Here is an 11,983-nt window from a genome sequence, read left to right on the forward strand (position 1 = left end):
CTCTCCTCAAGCAGAAGGAAGAGGTCTCTTTTAGATCTATGAGCTGTGCAGCTTGGGGTAAAGGGAGGGGTGATGCCAGCACTACCTTAGTCACCTCAGCCGGTGCCTCAGTAGGTCTTGTGCCCCCAGCCCACTGTCTCTGGCCCAGTTCTGCCCTAGAATTCACCTAAGAGTTGCAGTCCTTGTGGCCTAGACTGCCTTTCAAGTTTACTTAGATACCCAGAGCACTTTAGCCCACAGTGGTGACATTTGCAGGAACTCAAGTTCCAATTGCTGAGATCAGCAATTCCCCTCTGGCTAGGGCTGATTTAAATGCTCCCTCCATGGACAGGCATCAACTAAGTTTGGTCTGGTTTTTCTTTCTACTCTAACAAGACAGCACTGAGTTCAATATCTCACAATTGTTGTGCTCTCCCTCCCTCAGCACACAGAAATACTCTCCGCACCATGCCGCCACCACCAGGTGGGTGGGATAGGGGCCACATCGGCAATTGAGGATTGTCCTTTCCACCTCTTCAGCACATCTTTCATAGATACAGAATTAAAACCAGGTACTATGAGGGCTCGCTGGATTTTTGGCTCTCATAAAGGTGTTTTTATGTATAGATGGTTGCTAAATTGGTGTCTTTGTGGGGACAGACCATCAGTGGTGCCTTCTATTCCAACATCTTATTCCGCCTTGTGAAGGCAACTTTGAAACTGGATTTCTAAATATTATTCTAATATTGAGGCATGACCTCCCTTGAGAAATGAAATTGTAAAATGTATTAGTTTACTAGATTAGGGGAATAATTCTATATTCTCTTAAGAATTCAAGATATCAAACTTTGGGAAGAATCTGGTACTTTCTTGGTTCCTTGCTGATATGATTTGGCTCTGTGTCCCCACCAAAATTTCACGTCAAATTGTAATTAATCCCCAGGTGCTGGGGGAGTGGCCTGGAGGGAAGTGATTGAGTCGCGGAAGCAAACATCCCCCTTGCTGTTCTCATGATAGAGTTCTCACAAGATCTGGTTGTTTGATAAGTGGGTGGTGCTTCCCTCTTCTCTCTCTCTCTTCCCTGCCACCATGTGAATAAAGTCTTTGCTTCCACTTATCCTTTCACCATGATTATAAGTTTTCTGAGGCTGCCCCAGCCATGCAGAACTGTGAGTCAATTAAACCTCTTTTCAGTTCTTTAGACCAGTGTGATAACAGACTAATACACTTGCCATTATATCCTAGTATCAGTCAATAGAGTCAGGACTCATTGAAAGAGCTATCTATGTTATGGAAGAGCCAAGCTTCCCACCCTCATCCCTATGCATCAAAAGCCCCACATGTACCACTGTACACCATCTTTGTCTCACTTGTCTCTCATCCCAGCCACCACTATGGCTACCAGCTCTACATGGGCTCTCAACTGAACACAGGGGACTACATGACAGCACCTTGCTTCAGGCCTATATACTGTGTGTCTCTCACCTCTCATCAAAAGCTTCCATGTTGACACCAAAGTTTGGGATATCACCAGACATCATGGGACCTTGCTGGGCACTCACACATACAGTTGACCCTCTGTGTCCATGGGTACTACATCCATGGATTCAACCAACTGCAGATGGAAAGTACTCAAAAGAATAAAAAAAGGATGGATCTGTACTGAACATGTACAGACTTTTTCTTGTCATTATTACCTAAACAATACAGTATAACCACTATACACACAGCATTGCATTAGGTATTATATCTAGAAGTCATTTAAACTATGTAGGAGGATGTGCATATGTTATATGCAAATACTATACCATTTTATGTATGGAACTTGAACATCCAAGGATTTTGGTATCCAAGGAGGATCCTGGAGCCAATCTCCAATAGATACCAAGGGACAACTACACACAACTTGGAAATGTAGGCAAGTTAATATCTCTGGAGGTGTGCCTTTGGCTAATGGAAGATGGACACCATTAGATAAGTCTTTCCTTCTTCTCTCCAACAGACTGTTTCATGTATAGGACCTGGAGATTATATAGCCCCATACAGTCAAGTGATCCACGACATTTAGCAACAGCCACTTTGGTGACACATCTTTATATTGGCTCTCCCTCCTTTCCTTCTTCACTATAGTTTCTCACTCCCTACTAAATTAGTAGTGCATAGGGCTCTGTTTTCTGGGGAAGCCAGCTTAAGCCACTCTACCCCTCAAAAGAAGTTTGTGGTTTTATACTGCAAGAGAGATTCCAGAGCTCATTAAACTGCAAGCTACTATTTCTGCTTTCTTTTCCTTAATTGAAAGACCTTGGAGGCAGAAGAATAAAATCAAAACTTTGCTACTTCCTCACTCACTACTTTGCCTAACCTATTACAAACATCAATCTTCATAAAAAATAGTCTCAAATGAGGTCTTTGTATTAGTGTCCATATACCATTTCAGGTTGACAATGAGGATAGTCTGAAGAAAGAATCATGGTGTACACTAGCCTATCCCAGAGCTGCAATTCTGAACAGTGACCCTTTCATGATGGCTCAAATTCAGGCCCCAAAGGATTCTACCTCTTATAAGTAAGCAGAGCAATGCTGAACATCTCAAAGCTAAAAAACAAGACTGGCACTGTTCTATCATACTGAAACAATCTGAGAAATCATTTCATCCATATAGCATAATTCCCCAAAGTCAAATTATTAATTATATAGATTTTTTTCTTTCTTCCTTTTATTTTTAAGAAGGTGGGGGGAGCAATACAAGATAGCTACTCAGATATGTCACAAAGATTAACCACTAATATAATGTCTTAAAACTGCCTTTATTATTCAGGAAAAGAAATATGTTTGCAAATTAAGTTATCTAATATAACAAAGCAAAAAAGTAATTATGCAGCTAACATAACATAAATTAGCAGGAGTGAACTATTTATTCAATTAAGAATTATTGTACATATACTGTACACTGAGTATTAAAGAAACAAATCAAGCAAAAAAAGCCTCTGCTATATGGACATTGTAGAGTTTAGTAAGTGACATAAAAAAACTAAACAGATAATAACACAAAAATTCCATTCTTACAATTATAGTATGAAGACTGAGGACTCAGAAAAAGCCTCGTGAAAGAAGAAACTTTAAAACTGAGATCTCTTGCGGGGGACAGAGGACAGTAGAGGTGGAAAGCATTCCAGTTAGAGAAAATAAAATATGTGAAGATCCTGAGACAGCACAGAGGTTGACATCTTACATAAACAGGCCACTGTGACTGGTGTTCACGGAGTACATGGCAAGCTTATTGGAATGGAGGCTATAGAAGGAGGCAGTAAAAGGGACCAGATTATGCAGGGCTTTGTAATTTCAATCATGTTATGCAGTAATACTGGTAGCTATAACATTAACAATTTTTAATTCTATCACTTTTCATGAGATAAAAACGGATAATATAATTTTATTACAATTGCTAGGCTAGTTAAGTTTATTTTCTTTTTTTTTTTTTTTTTTTTTTTTTTTTTTTTTTTTTTTTTTTTTTTTTTTTTTTTTTTTTTTTTTTTTTNTTTTTGTCTCACTCTGTTGCCCAGGCTGGCATTCAGTGACATGATCTTGGCTCACTGCAACCTCCACCTCTAGGGTTCAAGATATTCTCCTGCCTCAGCCTCCCAAGTAGCTAGGACTACCAGTGCACACCACCACACCCAGGTGATATATTTTTTTTTATTTTTATTTTTTTCTATTTTGGTAGAGATGGGGTTTCACTGTGTTGCCCAGGCTGGTCTTGAACTCCTGAGTTCAGGCAATCCGCCCATCTCAGCCTCCCAAAGTGCTAGGATTACAGGAGTAAGCCACTGTGCCCACTGGCTAGTTAAGTTTCTAAACTGAAAATTAAAGGCTAATAGTCAAGTTTCCTAATGAAATATCACTATTCTTTTTTCTTCTAGTTCTGTAATGATTGTTTTTAAAGAACAAGATAGAGTGTTATCAGCAAGATGGCTGACTAGAAGCCCCTGACACTTATCCTCCTCATAACAACAGCAAGAACAACAAAGAAATAACTACATTTGGATACACCACCTCCACAACCCTATCCCCTCAACCAGGATCAGCTGGGAATCAGGAGGAATTCTGCCCTATAGTGAAGAGGTAACCAAGAATATCCCACTAACCCCCATCAAAACCCTGGACACCTACAGACCTCACCACTGTCGTCTCCTGCAGTCCTCAGAGGCATTAAGCCCAGCTGAGGGAGCCTCCTGCAATCCACATATCTGTGATACGCCAAAGAGGAGCCAACAGTATGCCCTGCCCTCTGTGGCTCATGAGGCTACTGTACTAGCCATCTTAAAATTGCAAGTATTTGGTGAGTGTCCCCAGAACCACCCTAGCCTGGTGGACTAACACCCACAAGTCATGCAGGAAATAGCTGTTATACCCTTTGGGACCTCCATGCTTTGGATAGGAATGTGATCTTACATGTTAACAACTTCAGCAACACCCCTAGATCTCTTCTCTGGAAAGAAACAACAGAGTGACTTCAGGGATGACGAGTTCACTCTCATTCTTTAAGCACTTAAATTACCTTTAAGAAATCTCAGTCCTGGGCCAGGTACGGTGGCTCACTCCTGTAATTGCAGCACTTTAGGAGGCCAAAGCAGGAGGACTGCTTGAGTCCAGGAGTTCAAGACAAGCCTGGGCAACATAGCAAGACCCCATCTCTACAAAAAATTAAAAATTAGCCAGCAAGGTGGCACATGACTGTAGTCTTGGGAGGCTGAGGTGGGAGGATAGCTTGAGCCCAGAGTTTTAGGTTCCAGTGAGCTATAATGGCACCAATGTACTCCAGCCTAGGCAACAGGGTGCTACTCTGTCTCAAAAAAAAAAAAAAGAAGAAGAAGAAGGAATCTTAGTTCCTTCTTCATAGTTTTTATCAGAGATTATAAAAAGTCATTTACCCCAGCTGATTTTCCACACTTCTGTCTTATAAGCCTACATACACATTCATTCCTAAACCTGAAAAAAGCTTACTAACCTTAAACAAATAGAGCAGAAAACCCTGACATGAGTGTAAAATTACTATCCCACAATAGAAAAGACAAGTGGATCCTACTCAAAATCTCTAATAAGCACTGTGTCATCCTCAATAAAATACGTGACATATCAATTTTAGTAAACCCTCTCCACAGGTCTTAAAATTTTCCTACTTTATTAGCTCAGCGCATTTAAAGACTCAAGTAAAACTAAGTTGTAATAAATTCACCAGTATTCTGAAAGTGATTTTTCATTAAAAAAAAAAAACTATGAAACAAAGCAGATATTTCTACTTATAGAAGTCACTTTAGAAAACTTAGTGAAAATCCTGAACATCGTCACAAAAAAAATATTACTTTGGTGAAATGCAGCAACATGTCTCTTGTGCAATGACCATTTAATATTCATTTGCCATTTCAACTGAAAACCTTAAATAAAATTTCTAGGACTATAATTTGGCTATACCATAATATGAAATTTGAATGTGACATTATTTAGAAAGTTAAAATGGAGGAAAAAAGTGGTATTTGTTCTTTTTTAAGAAAAGGTTGCTTTTCTCTCTCTTCCCGCCGCCCAAGATGCCGAAAGGAAAGAAGGCCAAGGGGAATAAGGTGGCTCCGGCCCCTGCTGTCATGAAGAAGCAGGAGGCCAAGAAAGTGGTGAATCCACTATTTGAGAAAAGGCCTAAAAATTGTGGCATTGGACAAGACATCCAGCCCAAGAGACCTCACCCGCTTTGTGAAATGGCCCCACTATATCAGGTTGCAGCGGCAGAGAGCCATCCTCTATAAGCCGCTGAAAGTGCCCCCTGCAATTAACCAGTTAACCCAGGCCCTGGACCTCCAAACAGCTACTCAGCTGCTTAAGCTGGCCCACAAATATAGACCAGAGATGAAGCAAAAAAAGACGCAGAGGCTGTTGGCCCAGGCTCAGAAGAAAGCGGCTGGCAAAGGGGACATCCCCACTAAGAGACCACCTGTTCTTCAAGCAGGAGTTAACACCGTCACCACCTTGGTGAAGAACAAGAAAGCTCAGCTGGTGGTGATTGCACACGACGTTGATCCCATCGAGCTCGTTGTCTTCTTGCCTGCCCTCTGTTGTAAAATGGGAGCCCTTACTGCATTATCAAGGAGAAGGCAAGACTGGGACGTCTAGTCCACAGAAAAACCTGCACCACTGTCACCTTCACACACGTTAACTCGGAAGACAAAGGTGCTTTGGCTAAGCTGGTGGAAGCTATCCGCCCCAACTACAATGACAGATATGATGAGATCCGCCGTCACTGGGGAGGCAATGTCCTGGATCCCAAGTCTGTGGCTCGCATCGCCAAGCTCGGAAAGGCAAAGGCTAAAGAACTTGCCACGAAACTGGGTTAAATGTACACTGTTTCTGTAAATAAAAATAATTAATGCAAAAAAAAAAAAAAAAGGTTATATTCATGTTTAGATGCTAGTTTCTCCACGGACACTTAGGTTTTATTCTAAATCCCACTAGCGTCCCAAAGTAACCGGTCATCTTCAGTCATTATAATGTCAGCTTGTTGATGTTTCTGCATAATGTCCTTTCTACAAACTGGCTTAATTTTCCATTACCATAATTTTGCATAACATAGAAAAATCACCATTGTCATTTTAAGCTGACAGAAACATTCTCAGCCTGAGAAACCCAAAACTATTATAAACTTAAAATCTTCTTTAATTACTTTTTAAAAATCGAACAGAAAATTTCTCTGGGTAATGAAAACTAAAATGTCTTAATTGCAAAAATTATTGTTTTTCTACAATTCCCCCCAACCTCCCAAAAAAAGGAATGAATAGAATGTGGATAAATGTTTGATCTGTCAACCCTAACACATCGTTTTAAAATGAACACACTGTCAAAAACTACATTGCCATACAGCTATTTAAATCATAAAAAGAAAGGCAGTTCTGAAGTCCCATTGCTTGCAAGGCTGTCCACCTTAGTCTAAGAACAGAGGAACACTATAAAGGTGGGATTCAGTTCACTGGTCTATCTCCCCAAAACCTGAACTGCTGAAAACAAGTCTTTCATAGTTTTTCTTTATTGTTAATTAGGTAATTTTGTATTGCATTGTGTTTTCTATAATAGAGAGTAGGATAGGACAAATTAACATGATAAAATGTAGAAATGTCAAAATGACGCCAATTAGTAGAATGGTGGAAGGTTTTTTAAGATTCAAAAGTAATTTATAAGTTAGGCTTTAAAAATTCCACATTTTTTTAAGTGAACGCTTTAATCATTCAGTTTATTTCTTAGAGGACCTAAGATCAGCTTGTCAACAAGTCGTTTTTTTTTTTTTTCCAGCCTTACCAAGATTTCCAGTACCTCATCTTTGCCAGAAAGCCTATTTAGTGGCAGCCAATTTGCAAACATCAAATTTAAGATTACAGCTTCAGTAAAACAAGAAGAAAGAAATTAAAGTTCACTTCGAGTATTTATGTTGGCATATACCAAGCAGACTTCTTAAGAAAAGAATGGCACTGAGGGCTCCATTTTGCCGTTCCTCATGTTCTGCATGTATTTGTTTTCATATTACTTTAATCAAGAGACAAATTATAATGAATCTATAATTTAAAGTATGCAAATCTCATTACTCCTTCTTGGCTCATGTCATATATTTGCAAACTAAGAATGTGTTCCACTAAAAAAGTTAAGAAAACAGAAACTAAAATAACAACTTTTTAAGTTTATGTTTCATGAAACAAGAAAATAATTAAGTGGGTGCTTGCAATATACTACTGCTAGGGTCAATTTTAACATCACTGAAATCTTTAAGTTTTCTTCAAAATGTTAGGGAGAATGTTTACTGTCTCATAAAGAATTATGCAAATTGGCTCCAACAACTAAACCACAAACAAAAGCACCTTAAATGATATAAACAATGCCAAATTAACTTTTAATGATAACAAAATAATACTTCTATTACCTACAGAGATAATCCAATAAATACCCAGTAGTAAATATAGTCATTTTGTCTAGAACAATGGAAAACAGAAAGCCCAATAAGAAGCAAAAAAATTATTCAATTTTATACTCATAATCACAAATCAATAAACCAATTTCCCATAAAACCACTCTTTTTTTTGGAGAGAGTCTCACTCTGTTGCCAGGCTCTAGGCTGGAGTGCAGTGGCACAATCTCGGCTCACTGCAACCTCCACCTCCCGAGTTCAAGCAATTCTCCTGCCTCAGACTCCCGAGTAGCTGGGACTACAGTCACATGCCACCACGCCCAGCTAATTTTTGTATTTTTAGTAGAGACAGGGTTTCACCATGTTGGCCAGGATGATCTTGATCTCTTGACCTCGTAATCTGCCCGCCTTGGCCTCCCAAAGTGCTGGGATTACAGGCTTGAGTCACCATGCAATTCCTTTTTTGTTTTCTTTTTTTTTTTTTTTTTGTGAGACAGGACCTTGCTTTGTAGTCCAGGCTGGAGTACCATGGTGCAGTCATGGCTAACTGCAGCCTCGACTTCCTGGGCTTAAGTGATCCTCTTACCGCAGCCCCCTGAGTAGCAGGGGATACAGGTGTGAGCCACCTTACCCAGCTAATTTTTTTATTTTTGTCTTAGTATGTTGCCCACGCTGGTCTTGAACTCCTGGGCTCAAGCAATCCTCCCACCTCAGTCTCCCAAAGTGCTGGGATTACAGCCATGTGAACCACCAAGCCAAGCCAATTCATTTATTGATAATAACATTTCCTTGTTTTTAAAGCTTTTGATAGCTTTATGCTTAAAATCTAATAACAAAAGCAGTAAATATTAAAGAGGTATTAAAAAATTACTTCTTTCTAGTAAAGAGGCTGGGGGGAAAAAATAATGTTTTGGAAGCTTTTATAACACTTTAAAACAAATCTGACCAAGAAATCTGACTAGAGAAAATAATTTTCATCTCTTCTAAACACAAATATATTTTCTATTCGAATAAGCCCATATGTCCACACATTTAATGTAAAGAGACAATAATGATGATCTATCATTTTTGATCACTTACTATGTGCCAGGAACTCTGCTAAATGCATTATATTTATATTAATCCTCACAGTAGTTATAACTATTTTACATATGGGGGTCTGAGGCACAAAGAGATTAAACAATTTACTCAAGTCATAGAAAATGGATGGAGCTGAGATTCAAACCCAGATGCCTAGTACCTTGTCTGATTTGTTTTTACATATATACTTTTTTTATTTTATTAAAATTCAGTACTCTACATGTTCAGAGAAACCTCTCTAGTAGTGAATTATAGAAATTATTCCTGAAAGTACAGTCTTCCATGTCTGCTTTCTGAATCAATATACAGCAGGTCCTCCAATAAAATTGTTTTCTTTCAACATCATTTTGTTGTAACATTAATGAAGAAAAAAAATCAATTTCCAGCCATGGCCACAAGTCTTCTGTGGAGTTTGCATGATCTCCCCAGGTCTGCATGGGTATTCTTGGGCTCTCTGGTTTCTTTCCACAAGCCAAAGCTATGCACACTAGATGAATTGCTGTGTCTATATGGTCCCAGTCTGAACAAATGTGGGTGTTTGAGTGCACCTTGTGATGGAATGGCCTCCTGTCCAGGGTTGATTCCTGCCTTGTGCCCTAAGCTGCCAGGTTAGCTCCAGCCACCTCCAACCCTGAACCAGAATAAGTGGGTTGGAAAATGAATGGATACAAATGATTGCCAAATAAAAATTAGTGGGTCAGGTGTGGTGGCTCACACCTGTAATCCCAGCACTTTGGGAGGCCGAAGCGGATGGATCACTTGAGGTCAGGAGTTCCAGACCAACCTGACCAACACGGTGAAACCCCATCTCTACCAAAAATACAAAAACTAGCTGTTTGTTGTGGTGTGCACCCGTACTCCCAGCTACTCAGGAGGCTGAGGCAGAAGAATCACTTGAACCCGGGAGGCAGAGGTTACAGTGAGCCAAGATCACACCACTGCACTCTAGCCTGGGCAGCAGAGTGAGACTCTGTCTCAAAAAAAAAAAGTAGTAAAGTATATGGTAATCATACAAATGCACAATAAATGATGCAGTAAGAAAGGGCTCAACGATCTGCCATATTGGTTACTGCTCAAATGCATAGTGGTAGGAGATATTCCTCACAAATTTCATTTTGCAAACACCTATTCCTCAACTTAACCCCCCACTACTATGACTGCTTTCACTAAAAATTGTGTAAATAATTATCTTATTTTTATTAATCTTTCTTAAATGTATTTGTAACCCACATTTATTTCATTGTTTAACATTAGAAGTTTTTTGAGTCTTAATTCAGAAGTTTGGTGAAGTTTTTGTGACCAGAAATATGCCATAGGAACTTAACTCTTATTTATATCAATTAACTTAACCTATTTCACATAAAGTCACAGTTTCCAAGAATCTACTAACTTAAGTGAGTACTTATACTACATTGTGTATAAAATATTCATTGTATCTGGCATAATGTCTGACACCCAGTAAGTACTAAATAAAAATGCAACTGTTATAATAATATTTATCTCTTCTTTACTCACTCTGTGATAATTCCGGATTTCCTTTCAAATTCATCATCTTTGGAATTGAAGGTCCATACACATCCACATCTAGCAAACCAATGGCCTTGGACTGTAAATAAATAAATAAATAAATAAATAAAAAGCAAAAAAACACTTTATCATAAGATTGTTCCCACTCTTCTCAAAGATGAAGTATATAGCAACAGTAACCTGAGTATAGAAAATAAAACTGGCAAAATATTCCAAATCATAACCTAAATTTTCAAAGCAACAGTTAAATAAAAGAGCATAAATTGCTTAGAGTCTTTACTGATTTACTAGTATCATCTAGATAACTGACTAAAGAATTCTACCCTATATGCTTTACATACTGTAGTTCAGGTCTCCCAAATAGTCTCAAGCAGACTAAGACCTTTCAGATCTGAACATAAGTTTGAGAAAAAATTACATGCAAACAATTTCAAAATAATGATTTGTGATGGCAAACAAAACCCCAGAAAGGCAAGGCATTAACTTTTGGAATGCCTATCTAACACACCAAAGAAGACAAAATAAAAAAAGATCAAAGGAAGCAAGGCTATAATAAAGCACGTGAGAAATTCTGATGCAGATCTGGGATAAAAGAGATGGAAGCGCCAACAAGGATACTGGCACATCTAACACAGAGACAACCTCTTATACGCAAGTCACAATTAAATACTCAATGTTAGAGGATCCAGAAACAACTAAAACTGTTTTCTTTGATGATGCATCCAGCTGCTGAAGGACAGGATGCCCTGTCTGGTCTATTCGCTGGCTGTCAATTAATCAGCAGCTTAGCCAAGGAAAGGAAAACAAAATTCACTATTCAAAAATATATCTCTTTTTTTCTTCTTCCCCTCTCTTCTTTCTCTTTTGGAAGATGAAATAAATCCGTTATTGGTTTTGTTCATCTACAGGTAAACAGTAACACAATATGTCTTAGAGTTATGTTTCATCAAGTCTTACAACTTTCCTACTACTCTTCTCATATCCTGGTAGAATAAAACTCTTAACCCCTCAACAAAATTTTTTGAAAAACTGAAGCAATCGCTCAACTTCCATGTTACCTACCTATTTCTAGACAAAAAGAAAATTACTTTTTAAATTTTGTTATCTGGTTCCAATGAATATACAAAATAAGATAAATCTAACATTTGTGTTCCCAACTTTATTCTGACTAAAACTACAGTTTAAAAAATACATATATGTGTAATCCCAGAACTTTGGGAAGCCGAGATGAGCAGATCACAAGATCAAGAAACAAAACCATCCTGACCAACATGGTGAAACCCTGCCTCTACGAAAATACAGAAATTGGCTGAGCATGGTGGTGCGTGCCTATAGTCCCAGCTACTCGGGAAGCTGAGGCAGGAGCATTGCTTGAACCAGGAGGCGGAGGCTGCAGTGAGCCGAGATTGTGCCACTGAACTCCAGCCTGGCACCTGGTGACAGGGCAAGACTCTCCCT

General features: G+C 38.8%; 1 protein-coding gene and 1 pseudogene across 5 annotated transcripts in view; one reads left to right on the top strand and one right to left on the bottom strand.

The window, feature by feature from the left end:
• The window catches only part of NUBPL (nucleotide binding protein like), a 338,633-nt gene that overhangs the window by 288,106 nt on the left and 38,544 nt on the right, over positions 1-11,983 (bottom strand). For all 4 annotated transcript variants that reach the window (XM_037733488.1, XM_037733487.1, XM_037733489.1 and 1 more), the window contains exon 4: positions 10,514-10,604. In XM_037733488.1, the coding sequence (XP_037589416.1) occupies positions 10,514-10,604 (91 nt within the window). The remainder of the gene's footprint in view (positions 1-10,513; positions 10,605-11,983) is intronic.
• LOC108293324 lies at positions 5,439-6,373 on the top strand (annotated as a pseudogene). The gene has a single exon (XR_001820641.2). The product of XR_001820641.2 is annotated as a 60S ribosomal protein L7a-like (transcript).

This window comes from Cebus imitator, unplaced genomic scaffold (assembly GCF_001604975.1).
Source record: "Cebus imitator isolate Cc_AM_T3 unplaced genomic scaffold, Cebus_imitator-1.0 Scaffold532, whole genome shotgun sequence".
Taxonomy (NCBI): domain Eukaryota; kingdom Metazoa; phylum Chordata; class Mammalia; order Primates; family Cebidae; genus Cebus; species Cebus imitator.